Consider the following 14,795-nt stretch of genomic DNA (forward strand, 5'->3'; position numbering starts at 1 on the left):
GGCTAGAGAACAGGCTTAGGGCTAGGAACTACCAGAAAGTTCTCCCCCAGAAACTCCCAAGTTTCTCTCCAGAACTCCACAGAGACCTGCCTCTACTCCCAGCTCCCCACTAGGCTCCTGCGGCAAAGACCCCCAAGCAGTCATGTGGACACGATTCCTGCTGTGTGTCGTCTTTCCTACTCTGACACTGACAGCTGCCCAGGGGTACAGACCAGGCTGGCCTGTGAGCCACCTCTCAGCTTCCCAGAGACTGGAGTGCTCAAGCTCCCACACATCACTCCTCTCTCTGCTGGCTCCAGCTCCATGAGAATCTTCCGGGTATTTCTCTTTGCATTTCAGAGAGACTGCCTCTGCCCTCTAAGCCGGCAGTACTCCAACAAGTCCGAGCCTCGCATGTCCCAACTCCCTGTTCCTCATGCCTTCCAAATCTCCTGTGGCCTGGCAGCAGGAACCCTTTCCCTAACGGTCAGTCAGCAGGACTGGTCCAGATGGCCGTGTCTGAAGGCCAGAGAGATGTAGACCTGCCACCCACAGCTCAGGCCTATTTCCCCTCCTCCCTGCAGCCCAAGCCAAAATAAGCAGCTCATAAAGGGCCAGATCCTTATTCATCCTTCCCTAAGATGTTAGTTACTCTGTTGGTGGTTGGGGCCCCACCCTTCTTGTGTCCATGCCTTATTTCAGCCCTGTGATTAGAGGAAGGACTTCAAACACATCCTTGTAACAGGACTCTAGAGCCTGGGTCCCCTTGGGAAGAGCTGGGACGTTCAGACAGAGCTGTTCCCGTCCTGAATCCTTGAGCCTGTATCTGACTCTAGTCTGGTTCTTTCGTACCTCTGAGCTGGGTTCCATCCGGTCTGTCTGCAGACCTTGCTGCCTACCTACGCTTCAAGCCTGCTGGGCCTCTCAATAACAGCAGCTCTCTGGGCGTGGCATTGCATGCCTGGAATCCCAACACTTGAGAGGTGGCGGCTGAGGGTCAAGACTTCAAGACAAGCCTGAGTACATGAAGACCCTGTTTTAAAAGAATAAAAAGATAAAACCTCTCAAAAGGCCCCACTGCCAGGCCAGGAGCAAACCCTTATTACCTACCCTGAGAGAAGACATATGTCATCTTTCTAATCGCAAAGACATTTAGTCACATGTTTGTCCTCATCAGGTTTGGGTGCAAGTGGACTTCCTATTGTGTCATGGCCTCTCTGAAGCATCTGCTTGTAAGGAGGGAAGGCCGCTCTAGGCTTGTCAAGGGGAGTGCATGACAGATAAGCTACAGCAGGAAGAGGGCAGAGGTATTGGGTAGCAGTGGAGGCCCCAGACAGAATCGGACAGGGTAAACAGTGCTCAGCAGGCCTGGTTAGAAGAGCATGGGTACTTAGCACGGAACAAGTGGTAACAGACGTTCTGCTGCTGTGTTAGACACCTCGACCAATAACAAGCTGGGGAGCAAAGGGTTTATTTCCCTTCCAGGTTATAGTCCATCATCAAGGGTAAGCCAAGCAGAAGCACAGAGGAACACTGGTTACTGGTTCAATCCCCAGCTTCCACTCAGCTAGCCTTCTTAAACAGCCCAGGGCACACACACACCCCCACCGAGCCTAGGGATGATACCGCCCACGGTGGGCCAGGCCCTCCTCCATCAGCCAACAGTCAAGAAAACGCCCCCATGATGGCTACTGTCTAGTCTGATAGAAGCCCCTAATTGAGATGCGCTCAGATGTCTCTGAGGTGTGCCAGGGTGACAGCTGAAGTTACAAGACAGGTTGTGGAAGAATTAGGGGGCAGCCAGGGTAACTTCTAGGTTCACATGTGTGTATATGCATGTGTGCACCAGGAATGCTACTGCTCTGCATGCTTCTAGGAAGACCTTTGTGACCCAGATCTACAGAGCCTTCACTGGGCAGTGGAAGAACTAGAGTGTGTCTGGGCTGGAGCCCACACCCTTAGCCTGTTGCCTAGGCCTCTGTGAGAAGTAGGTTGCAGGCTTAGAGAGATGCCTCAGTGGTTGCTCTTCTAGAGGACCTGGGTTCAATTCCCAAGACCCACAGTGCAGCTCACAACCATCTCAAATTCCAGTTTCAGGGGATCCAATGCTCTTCTCTGCCATTGGTGGACATACATGCATACACATAAAATAAAAAATAAAATAAAACTCTTAAAAAAGAAATGAGAGGAGGTTGCACGGGCCACTCTCCTCCTAGGGCAAGGAGATATTCCCAGAGGTTTTACTGGATTTGGGCCCAGGTGTGTGCGGACAATGTTACTTTTATCCTCTCTACCCATCAGCCACCCTCTCCAGAACTAGGCAGTCTGGCAGCTTCTTTTGGTGCGAGGCGGTGAGGCAAGCTGGCACCCTGGGGCCCTGGTCCATTGTACATTCCCTTAGGAGTCACATGAGAAGGCAAAGCGTGGGGAGCCAGGCCCAGGCCTGAGGGTGCATGGGAGCTCAGTGTTCATCTGCAGTGGGGGGTTGGGGGGGGCGGTGATTCAAGCAAAGTAGTCTTGAGCAATGAGACACTGAGGAGTTGTGGTCTTTGTCATCAGAAACAAAAGGATAGCATAATGGAACAGAACCTTGCCTGTAACATCCGCCCATGTGCGTTTAATTCAGCAAACCTTTCCTGGGCCAGTACCTGGTATTGTGTAAGGCCCTGGGGACACACAGATGCAAGGCACAGTCATCACCCTCCACAGACCCCACTTAGTGGGGATAAATAAGAAAGCAAAGATATAAATCAGCACAGAGTGGAGAGGGCTCTGACCCAGGCAGGAAGAGGTGCCCCACTTCCCATGGGCACCCTTCTTCCCTCACATGGTACCTGGCCGTGGTGACAAGCTGACAGTCATGCTTGGTGAGTGGACAGCAACACTGTCCAGAACTCACAGAGCAATGATCCCTCCATCTCTAGGGGCTGTAGTTGAGGGTCTCCCCATCTCTAAGGGAGCAGGACCCTAAATCCTTTAGTCTACTCCTAGATTTGGGGATAGAGACTGAGGGGCTTAGCTGAATATGTCTCTACATGCTGACAGGGCCGCCTGTCAGATCATTCCTCATCCAGCTAGGGTGTGCCCCTTGGTTCAGTCTGGTTCGGTCTAGGCGACAGTAACCCGGCAGTGTGGACACATCCCCCTCTCTCCTCCCCTCCACCATCCCCTCTCATCCCCATCTCCATTCTCTCCACCGGTTTGGTTCGTGTGGGCCGTGGGCACCATCACCATCTCTCACGTCAGTGTCCAAGAGACGCAAAGCCCACCTGCGGCGGCTGGATCGCCGGTGGACCCTGGGCGGGATGGTCAACAGGCAGCAGAGCCGAGGTGACCGGGCGCCTGCCTCTCCTCCCTGCAGACGCTTGTTTCTCACTAACACCCTCTCCTCTGCCTGCTCTGCTCTCTGCCTGTGGTCTCCTGACTCACCCAGATCTGGCTAGACTTTTTCTCCTTCACTCCAGCTCAGACTGGGGACAGGGCCTTGCTTGGGAATTGATTGGACTGGTGCAGGGGTGGCTCTGGCTTGCTAGTGCCCTGGGTGTTGGGGTTGTGGGACTGATGGTGAGTTTATATGTTCCTTGGAAGGGAAGAAAGGCATGAGGGAGGTCGGAGTTCTCAAAGGAAGGCCATCCCTGTCCCTGGTACCACATATTAAAGAGATCACAGCTCCTGTTCCCACCAGGGCTTCCCCTCATGTCCCTTACCACTGGCTTCCACTGAGAAAGACTCCCTCAGCCACGCTCTCCCACCAGCTGCTATACCGGCCTACAGCCCTTCTGCAGTAGCTCCGCTTGAACCTAGAAGGGCATAGAAACCCATCGTGTCGCCAAAGTATTCCCCAACCAACACTGATGAGGGGCCCTCCCTCAGCAGGAGCACTGACCTCAAGGATCTCAGGAGGAGTTCAGTCAAGGGCTCCAGGAAGGCATTGGGCTGACTAGGGAGCTGACATCTGCTGATTCAGGGCTGTTTGGCCCAGACCCTTCCCAACATCCCGGGATTTGTAGAAGGGGTGGGGGATAGCCTCTGGATGCACCCCTAAACATCTGCAGACCTTCATGCTGGTGGGTGGTCAATCTTTCCTATCCCACAGAGAGTAGAGCAGAGGATGTACTTCTTGTGGTAACAATAGAGCTGGAAGCTGAGGTAGGTGTTCAGTGAACACAGGCCTCTCTGGAAAACGGGGATACCCCGTGACTCAACACCCTCACCCTCAAAGCTCATTCCCAAGTGACAGTGTATTTCAGTGCCTTCCCCAAGACTCAGGCTACAGAACGTGTAGACTTCAGGGTGGCCACAGCCAATGGCTGACTCAGTGTTGGCCATAAAGAACCCAGCTTGTCCTGAGGCAGGGCTTAACGTGGACCCTGGGGGCTGATGTAGGCGGCCTGAGTTGGAGAAGCAGCAACAGGCCACACTTAAGGCAAAAGCCACCCTAAAGCCAGGAGGAAGGGGACAACTCGGCCAAGAGGCTCGGGTAGACCACGGCCTCCAGCTCTAGTGGCAGAGACAAAGAGCATGTGGGCCCAGAATCACACAAGGAAGACAGAGGTTTGGCCTGTTCTGCATACCATCACTCGCCGAGTCCTAGACATGCCTTTGCCTGCATGACCACACAGATGCACAGAGACCAGAGACAGGCCCATACAGGGGCCTGAAGGCCACAGGTGTGACTAGTACAGTGTCATATCCAACCGCCACCCCAGCTGTGCGTCCACAGCCTTGTATACCCAGCCACTCATAGGTAGTAATTCCAAGAGTGCCTGCACACATAGGCCCTGCTGCATGTGGCTGATTTACATAGTCACAGACGGATTTTGCATACAACTAATGGCTCCCTGTCACATCAGCCTAAAACTGCGGCAATACCCATAAATAGCACATATACATAACCCCTCATACCATGAAGACATGGCATATTGAGACAAAACAATACATGTAGATGTAAATCCCCAAGTAATCATACGTCTGCAATCACCACCTATACACAAGCACAGACGGGCCACAACCTCAGGTTCATCATCACACGCTTCCCAGCCCTAGCCCTGTGGAACTGTATTAAAGAAGGCTTGCAGAGAGCTGGCCGGCGGGCACCACACTGCGGGCAGTAGGAAACCAGCAATGGGTCATCAAGTGACTAGATCAGAAACGTCAGTGCTTCCCGGGGCCTCTACTCCCCATCCCTCAGCTGGCCAGGCCTTTGGAATCAGAGGCCTCTCCAGTGGAGGAGTTGGAGGGGCCAGGAGGGGAGCGGAGAGACTGCTGACAGAGGGGAAAGTGTTTGGAAAGAGGAGGCTGCTGCGGTTTGGAAACTGCAGGGCTTCCAGCCCCTGCCTCCCAAACTGGGACAGGCTGTCCACCTCCCCCAGCCTACCCACCCGCCGTCCTCCTGGCTAGCCGTCATTCACCAGGGCAGGAGTGCCGTCATCTCTGCACGGTCTGATCATAGAACGCAGGAGCCCTGACCAGCCTCTAGCCACCTCACAGTCTTCCCTCAACCCCGTCTCTTGAAGGGACATCTCAGCTACCTATAGAGACCATTTTCCATCTGTCTGAACGTTCTCTTGTCTAGACATTGGCCATGGGGTCTATGGCCAGCTCCAAGAGTGGGGCCCGGTCTCTGCTTATCCTCGGCTCACCTATAAAATGGATGGCCTGAGACCCATGTCACCTGTGTCAACCGGAGGTGGATTATATCTCTGTCTCCCCAGCCAAACAGAGCGGAAAACCACCTGTCCAAAGAGGCATGTGGGGAGAGGTGGTCGGACTGCCTTGCACTGTCAGGAACCAGGGCCTGAACTCTTCTCTGGAATCCTGCACTGAACAGGACAAAACAAGCCTCTGTGCTGTTTAGAACTTTAACTGGGAGAGCAAGATGTCCCCACTGTCCCCAAGCACAGGGTCCTTTGCAGATGCAGCCAGCTTCACTGGCCAGAAACAATATCCATGGTTCTGCCCCCTGCCCCAAGTGGCTGGCCATGGACTCTGCCCACCACACACACTTAAAAGGCTTCGGTGGCCAGGCTTGGCATCCAAGAGGCTGGACACATGGTCAAGGCCCTGTTCTCAGCCATGGGGCAGGGCAGGGCTCCTCTGATCTTCCCCAAAGAAGGGCTGTCACTTTTCTCTCAAAAGCAGCCTTGCCTAGGAAAACTTGCCCGATAGCTTCCTGCTTGAACCACAGGCTTTTAAAAATAACCCGGCTGAACAACGGCAAAATGTGGAGCCCAGGCCTCGCCTCCCTGGACCTCAGGCCCTGCATTCCCAGACCTGGCGCTGTCCCTTAGCCGCTGCCTAGGCCAGGGTTTACCGTACCCCACTGGAAAATGGAGCAGGCAGGAGAGCAGAGGGTTGGCCTGGAGCCTGTGGAACTTCTCCAGGGCCCTAGTCAGAATCTGGCTGGGCAGGTTCTCAGGCAGAGTTGGCAGCACTCCTGGGCAGGGCTGGGATGGAATCTCCAGGCAGGTTCCAAGCAGAGCCCCCCTCAGCTGATGCTGAGAAAGGCCCGTGGTAAAGGAGAGCCCAATGAAGAGCTGTGCGGCCTCCTGTGGCCATCACCCACCTTTTGCTTTGGGGCAGCTTTTCAAATATGGCCTGTGATCCATCAGTTGCATCCTGCAGCCTGGCAGGACAGTTGCCTCCACCAGAGGGAAGTGCTATGGGCCCAGCCCAGGGCTGCAGACAGCACCCTGATAATCTAGGGGAGAATGAGCAGATGGCCCTCCCACAGCAAGGGGTTGGTATAGCAGCTCTCTCCTAACCCCCATAGCCACCCAGAGGCTGAGGTAGGCTGTCCAACAAGGTCAGTGAAGGAGTCCAGGGGTTGGGTGTCACAGCTGGGGGCCAGGAGCAACACGCAGCTCTGAGGCCAGGCTCCGGCTGTTCGGAACTCCCAAGCAAGCTTCCCACTCAGTCTCTCCTCACCCCTGCTTTCCTCCTCACTGATACCGAGTCCTAGCCTCTACTGCAGCAGCTCCTACTGCTGTGTGCTGGGTACCATGATGACCTCCAGGGAGCACAGCACAACAGGATTCAGGGGGATCCTCCTAAGGGCCCCTCCAGAAAACCACTTCTTGGAGTGGGGGAGGGTGTAGCATGTTCTCCCTGGGTCCCAAGCCGTCCTATAGATGGTCAGTTGCAGGTCCACCGGAGGGCTTCACAAGGACAGGCATGGACCTCAGCAGACATGGAAGCCTGTGCAAAGGTCCTGAGGGATGCCCAGGGAGATGCCTGCTGCTCAGCCTTCCCACCAAGCTCTTCCCAGGATTCCAGTGCTGTGGGAAAACACGGAGGTGACCCTGCATGGGAAATAGAGCTCCTGGCTCTCCCGGAGGGGCTGGTGGGGGCCCTTGAGGTCTTCCTAGCCTCGAGGGCTTGGCAGCCCCACAGTGTGGACCTTCACCTTAACAAAGCCCACAACCGCTCCTGTAGCGCTTGTTCCCTGGAACACTCTAGGGTAGAGGCTGTGGTCTGCTCTTAATAGGACTGAGGTGCTCAGTGAAGGTACCCCTGAAAACATCTGGAAGTCAGCCTGAGGGAGAAACTAAGAGTTTACAGGGCTGGAATCTAAATGGGACATGGCATGTTCTGAAGCGGGATGTGCTAGGGTTCCCAAGGAGACACCTAGCATTGTCCTCAATTTATTGACTTAGACCCTAGGAGAAGCAGATTCCTCCAAACTCTGGGCCCCAACACCCTGGCTAGAGGACCTGCTTTCATGCTGCCTGAGGCTTGAATCCTGCCTGGCTTTGCCTTGTCCTAGGAACAGCAGTGCCCCCTACCTAACCCAGTGACTCTTCCTCTGCTCTCTGAATCCTGCTCCTTCCTCTTCTCTGGAAAAGCCAGTGCTGGCCCAGGGCTTGTTAGTTAGTAGGTGACTGAACCAGACTAGGCCCGGCAGAGGGGAACGGGAGAAGGGATGTGCACCGCAGCCTCAAGTAACTGTGTTTTCTTACCCCCACCCCCCACCCCCCGCCAACCACCACCACCACCGCAGAGGAGAAGTATGTCACTGTGCAGCCCTACACCAGCCAAAGCAAGGATGAGATTGGCTTCGAGAAGGGTGTCACCGTGGAGGTGATTCGGAAGAACTTGGAAGGCTGGTGGTACATCAGGTAGGAAGGAGCCCAGCTCCCGGGCAGCAGAGCTCAGTGCAGAGTAGCCGATGGCGAGGTAGCTGCTAAAGACAGCTGTGTACCAGCTCCGCTCAGCTCGCTGACCGGCTCCCAGCCGCCAGGAGGGTGCAGGGGCCAGCCCGGCTCACAGACAGTGCTGGAATCCCTTCCCGTGTACCCGCCCCGAGAGTTCGGCACACCTGAATTTTGTTTTTTTGCATCCACCTTGGCTTCCTGACCTGCTCTTCAGCTGAGACACCCTGAAGCACCAGCCTCCACAGGCCCTGCTAAGTCCCAGCAGGCTGCCTCTGGTGCTCACAGCTCAACACTGGAGGCCCCAGACATAGGCCTCTGGCGTCCATGTTCCTGGTGGGTGTAGGCCATTGCACTCTGCAGGGTGGGAACTCTTCTCTCTCTCTCTCTCTCTCTCTCTCTCTCTCTCTCTCTCTCTCTCTCTCTCTCTCTCTCTCTCTCTCTCTGGGTTTGGGTGTGTGTCTAGTGGAGTAGAATAAGCTAAACTCTGGGGCTCTCATTCTGCTGTTAACCAACCCTAGACCCGCCTTAAGTGTCTTTGTGTTTGGAAAGTTCTTTTGGAGCAGTTCAGCTGTAGAGGATTTGCTCAGCTTCTCTCGCTCCTGCTTGCAGCCCCTCTAACAACAATTCCCCATGTGCGCCATGGGGACGGCTGCCTCCGTTCCCCACACCCCCAGACTTAACTGTGGTCCCCTTCGAAAGGCCACTGCTGTGTCGCAGCCCTCTGTGATCCGCCGGTGTGAGTACTCATGCAACCCTGGCTCAGAACCCAGCAGAGCCTGGTGGTCTTAAAGCTGTGTCTGCGCTGCAGGGAGGACACGGGTGACCGGGCCTTAGTGTGAGCTGATGGGACATCGCCGTCCCCTCACCCTTGGCCTAGGTGCCTGTCAGTCTGGAGGACAGAGATGGATGTACCTGTCTACCCTGTTAGGTGGCGTGGGACTGTGTGTTTATACACGTGTTATCTCAGGCAGCCAGCCACCTGTGGTCTTTCATGCTCTCTAAGCAATGGAAGCTGGAGCCAACTGCAAATCCATCAGCCACAAGCCAGACATGGAAAGGCTAACATATCCCAGCTGGCTGGTGGCCTGTGTGTGTTTGCCTAGAAGTGACCCCCACAGCTGCTTTTTATATTTTGGGTTTTCTGTTTGTTTATCTGTTTGTTTGTGGTTTTAAGGTAACAAATAGCATCACTCTGGGCTACTTCTAGTCAGCTACTTGTCACTATAGCTTGGTTCCTTCTAGCCAGTAAGGACTTGAATTGAGGACCCTAATGATCCCATTCTACCTTAAGAAGGCAGCCAGATACCCCCTTAACCATGCTATTTCCCAACATTCCAAGCTGTGTGTTGATCCTCATTTCCTGTCTTTCTTTTCCTCCTCCAGCCTTAAACACACACACACACACACGCACACACACACTCACTCACACACACTCCTACACATTCCCTCCGCAGCCTGCATCTCTGGAGTCAGTCCTGCTACAGAGCTGGCAAACAGCTGTGAGGAAGCTGGGCTCAGACACACAGCCACCCCCATGCTGTGCATCGCTCTGCCTGCTGTATCCTGGAACACAAAGCTGGAACGTAGCGTTATCCATACAGCATATGGAACACAAAGCGCTGTGAAATGGGACACCCCAGGCCATATCGCAGGCCTGACTATCTCCCCACAGCCCCTGTCCGGATTCCTCTGCCGCTTCCACACAACAAGATAGCAGCAAGGTGTCTTCAGCTTTTTCTGAGCTTCATGAACCCCAGGCTCTGGGCCTGGTGTTACACACTTTCCCTCAGGCCCCTCTGCTACCTGCCTAGCCTTCCTGAGCCTTGGCCACTGCCATGAAAAGGTCAGACACGTGTACTCACTGCTCCTCTCCATCCTTGGCACTCTGTGCTTCTGTTTGTACCCCTCACATCCAGAAGCCATCCTCAGTTCAGTAATGTCTGCCCTCTAAGCAACAAGTAAGTGGGACACAACCTGTGTGTACCCCCACTGATAGGAATGTGAGGAGCCAACTCCTGTGTGAACTTCTGCGTTTCTTTTCTCCTGCCTAACACACTCTCAAGCTCCAGGTCACATCAGGAAGGGCGGTAGGGGTCGCCAGACATCTGGCCGCTAAGAGCTCGAGAACCAGCTGTGTCCCTGGGAGCAGATGGGGACATTGCAGCCTCCAGTTGGAAGCACTGACCAGTGAACGCTGGGCCCGGAAGCAGGCTCCCTGTGGATTTGGGTAAAGGCTCAGCACCATGGGAGGGAAGAGGGAGACGCTGTTTTAAAAAGACAACGAATCACCAAAAGCCAAGCCAGCCCTGTCATTCGCCTGGAGCCTTTGTTTATGAGCTTTCAGTTTGGTTTGACTAGGTTTGGTTTCACCGTAACAATGGTTTGCATTTTATCCAGCCATATGCTTTCATCTGCATCTCGGCTTCTGTATTTGCAGCCCCAGTTAGAAAGGTTTTTTTTCAAGCCCCGAGATTACATAAATATGACTTTTTTTTTTTTTTTAAACACAGAGTCTTGTATATAGTCCTGGGTGGCCTGGTACTCCCTGTGTAACCTAAATTGGTCTGACTTAAGGTGGTCCTCCTGCCTCAGCCTCCCAGGTGGTAAGATGATAGACATGAGCCACCATGCCTGGCTCTCTCCTTACTGTATGGTAAGAGGCCCGATCTCACGTCTTTGTTTTTCCTCATTGTCCTCAACTCCCCTATACTATAGTTTATTTTTGCCCCACAGCGTTGAAGGGTTACATTTGTGGACTTACTCTGTGAACTTGACCTGTCTGCTGTCCACCCAGCAGGACTCGAACCCTTGGCCATCGGGTGGTAGTCACCACCTCCCCACCCCACTCCTTTTTTATCTTGTTTTCTTTTGTCACAAGGTCTCTTGTATGCAGGCTGGCCTGTGTAACTGAGGACGGCCTTGAACTTCCGGCCCCCTGCCTCTGCCTCCAGAGTGCTGGGACTATAGGTGTGTGCTCCAGGCTCGTAGGTCCTCCTGTCTCCTTTGGTGAGATAGTTAGTCTTACTCTCTAGCCCAGCCTGACCTAGAGCTTAAAAATAAAAAATAGCATTATCTTTTCTTTTTAGTCTGTGACACTTTTGTCCACGTAAGCACTGTATTTTGACCGTATCCTCCCCCAGCTCCCCTATCTACTCCCTGCAGGCATCCCACCCCACCCCCCGCGTCTCCCCTCACATCCTCTCCCTTCTCGTGTATATGTGTGTACGTGTGATCCACTGGGTCGATTGGTGCTGTAATGCCGATCATCTCGTACAGGTAACTGCAGTTCCTGTGAGTTCAAGGGTGCGGTATCCTTGTCGAGTCAGGAGAACAGCATTTCCCGGCACTTCTCCCCACCCTCTGGCTCTTAATAGTCTTTCCAGTCCCTCTTCCATGATGCTCGCTGAGAGGCGGGTGGGAGCAGATGATATGGATGTCCCGTTCAGGGCAGAACATTCAATAGTCAATTATTCTTAGCATTAAAATGGTGGAAACGAGTTGTGAGTCTGCACTAACTGCTGAGAGAGATTCCACAGAGAGAAACACTCCTCTGGCCAAGGCTGAGGGTGGCACTAACTTACATATAAAAAAAATACTTAGAAGGAAGCTTGATGGCCATGTCCACTTAGCACGACAACAATATTAGGCTCCTCCAGGGCCTTATGACCAGGTTTATAGTACCAGGCATGAACTCCCTCCTGTGGCACAGGCCTTAAATCCAGTCCCAAAATAGTTGCTTTCCCGGATCTGTCCTAGAACCTCTGATCCTCCTTGTCTCATCCTTCTGACTGTTAGGATTTTAGGTGTGTGCGACCACACTCAACAGTCTTTATAGATATCCTCCTTTGGTCTCAAGGTGTCTGTTCTTCTCTAGATCTGCAGCTGCATCCCTGTGTCTTACAGAAAGAAGTTGAACTCTTTTTAGAGAAACAAGATAACTCGGCGAGAACCGTCTTTGGAACTTACCTCTTCCTTGCCCCTCTCCTATAGGGAATGTGATTGTTCGGACTACATCCACATTTCACTCCTTTTCCCTAGAATTACCCTCAACCTCTTGGGTCATATAGTAGCAGGCCATCGTGAAGTCTACCTTTTGGGCAGAATAATGTTTAAGAACCCTAATTTTAAGGTCCTGTATTTGCCTGAGGGCAAATGTCCAGTATCTTTCCCATTGACCCCAGCTCTGGTTTCCTCTGAGTTAGTGGAACCGCCAAGCCTCTAGCAGAGCATGGGAGAGAAGGCTCGGCTAGGCAAGGTCAGATGGAGACTGAGGCCTGGAAGTAGAAGGGGAAGCCAGATATGAGAGCTTTAATGACGGCGTGGTCCTTCCTCTCACAGATATCTAGGTAAAGAGGGCTGGGCACCAGCGTCCTATCTGAAGAAAGCCAAGGATGACCTGCCAACCCGGAAGAAGAACCTGACGGGTCCAGTGGAGATCATTGGGAACATCATGGAGATCAGCAACCTGCTCAACAAGAAGGCATCCGGGGAGAAGGAGGCGCCGGCTGAAGGCGAGGGATCTGAAGCCCCCATCACCAAGAAAGAGATCAGCCTGCCCATCCTCTGCAATGCCTCCAATGGCAGTGCCTTGGGTGTCCCAGAGAGGACCACGTCGAAGCTGGCCCAGGGCTCCCCAGCCGTGGCCAGGATCGCCCCTCAGAGGGCTCAGATCAGTAAGCAACTGGAGGCCCCAGTTCCTCCCAAAGAGCTCCTGCAGAGTGGGTGGGTATGGGTGCAGGGGAATGCAGGGACCATGCGGGTCCTCCATGTCATTTTCACCAAGGGACAGTCTGGCCTCTTGATTGTCAACGTGCCTGTGTTGGTCACAAGAGTGAAGAGCACCAGGGAGTGTGACCTGCTGTGCACCTGCCAGCTGCTGCCCTGAAGATGCTTTGCGGGAGGAAGCAGTCTACTGGCCTCCCTCTCCTAAGAGAGAATCAGGGATGGCCCTTTAGCAAGGGAACAGACTCCAGGAGCAGGAAGCGACATCCAGAAAGAAGCCAGAAAAGGCTTTAGAAATCTAGATGCTCAGGATAAGAGCTGATTTTACAAACCTGTGGGCCCCCGAGTTTGTGCAAGCCTGCTTTGTGGGGTGAAAGGTGTGGAAGCTGGCTGGTGCGTAAGGGGGGCTTGCCACTCAAGCCTGATCTGAGTTTGAGCCCTGGGACTGACTGACATACAGGTAGAAGGAGAAAACTGACTCCCTAAGGCCGTTGCATACATGCCCATCCCCCACCACATTCACAATAAATTACTAAAGTCTGTCTCTCCTCCCCCCCTGCACACACCTCTGGCCCAGCAACACCTTTGGTATTTGGGGGTGGGGGGCACAATTTCTATTTGTGTTCAGCCAATAATCTGGAGGAGAGCTGTTGTTCTTTGTTTTGGTTTTGGGTTGGGTTTTTTGTTTTTATTTTCATATTTAGCTCTTAGCTTTATTGTTAGCCAGCCCTCTGGTGTGTGAGAAGTCTTTACTGGGCAGGACTTCCGTCTAGTCTTGTGCTACCCTCAGAGGACTTAGGACTAGTGAGCAAAAAATAGATGTGATTCCTGCTTCTACTGAAAATCGCATAACTCCATGCAGCCTTTACCTTCCAACGGCCTGCCTGCAATACCTGTAGATTGGTGTACCTATCACTTGGTGGGGGGTGGGGGTGGGGTAGGGGTGTGTGTGTGTGGATCCTTCCAAAGAACAGGCAAAGAGGCTTAAAGGTCCCTCCATTCCTACAGTGACTTAGAATACAGGGTCTTTCATAACTGTGGGACCAAAGCATGAAGTTTTGCCGTGGATTCCACCTAGGGAAGGCAGGTGGGCCACTGTAGTCCAGTGGGATCTTACAGGGAGGGGGGGTGGGGCACTGTTGTCCAGTGGGATTCTTAAAGCTGTGGCTCTTCTTTCAGGCTCCCCAAACCTGAGGACAAGGCCTCCCCCGCGCAGAGAATCCAGCTTGGTATGTGGACTTTCTCTTCATTCCTCGTCTGGGGTGACCCGCAGCACCCTTACTCATTTGATACCTTTGAAGCAGAGTCCATGGCCCAGGAGTCTGGGGAGCCCTGGTGGGTTTCCTTCATTGCCGGGCTGGGGACAGGGACAGGAGCCTGCAGATCCCAGGCCTCCTTGGAGCATAGCCAGACAGTTTATAATCGGAAATGCACTGCACTCCAAAGCTAAATAAATCCATCCCAGCCACTGCACTGGCAGACATAAACATTTAGACTGGCCAGCAGGAATGTCCAGTAGGGCATTGCCAGGGGCTAGAAATGGGGCTGCCGGCTCCGATGGCCCAGAAGCCCACGGCTCTCTCAGGATTGCCCAGTGAATGCGGTGGGCTCAACAGCCTAGGGGTAAGGGGTAGACCAATGCTTATCCTCCAGGAAGGAGGGCTGGCCCATGGAGGGCTGACAGCCATTGAGGTCCCTGACCCTTGACTGGGTGGAGTTTCCCAGTGACTACCATCTCAAGCAGGGAGATGTGTAATCGGGAGCTTGGAGAACAGCAGTGTTGGTGATAAGCTGAGAGTCCTGAACAAAGACCTATTACGGGATGGGGGAGTGGGCCAGGGGGCAGCTTGATGCAACTGGAAGGCAAGCTCAGGGCTAGGGTGTAGCTCAGTAGTACTTGCTTAGCATGCACAAGGCTTTGGGGGTACCATCCCTAGCATC

General features: G+C 53.7%; 1 protein-coding gene across 4 annotated transcripts in view; it reads left to right on the forward strand.

The window, feature by feature from the left end:
- The window catches only part of Sh3pxd2a (SH3 and PX domains 2A), a 213,404-nt gene that overhangs the window by 186,997 nt on the left and 11,612 nt on the right, over positions 1-14,795 (forward strand). For 3 of the 4 annotated variants that reach the window (XM_052760845.1, XM_052760844.1, XM_052760848.1), the window contains 4 exons: positions 3,226-3,309; positions 7,979-8,096; positions 12,471-12,805; positions 14,034-14,083. In XM_052760845.1, coding sequence (XP_052616805.1) covers positions 3,226-3,309; positions 7,979-8,096; positions 12,471-12,805; positions 14,034-14,083 — 587 coding nt within the window. The remainder of the gene's footprint in view (positions 1-3,225; positions 3,310-7,978; positions 8,097-12,470; positions 12,806-14,033; positions 14,084-14,795) is intronic. The other variant, XM_052760847.1, reaches the window with a different exon arrangement.

This window comes from Peromyscus californicus, unplaced genomic scaffold (genome assembly GCF_007827085.1).
Source record: "Peromyscus californicus insignis strain IS unplaced genomic scaffold, ASM782708v3 Scaffold_4__1_contigs__length_199733344, whole genome shotgun sequence".
Lineage (NCBI taxonomy): Eukaryota > Metazoa > Chordata > Mammalia > Rodentia > Cricetidae > Peromyscus > Peromyscus californicus.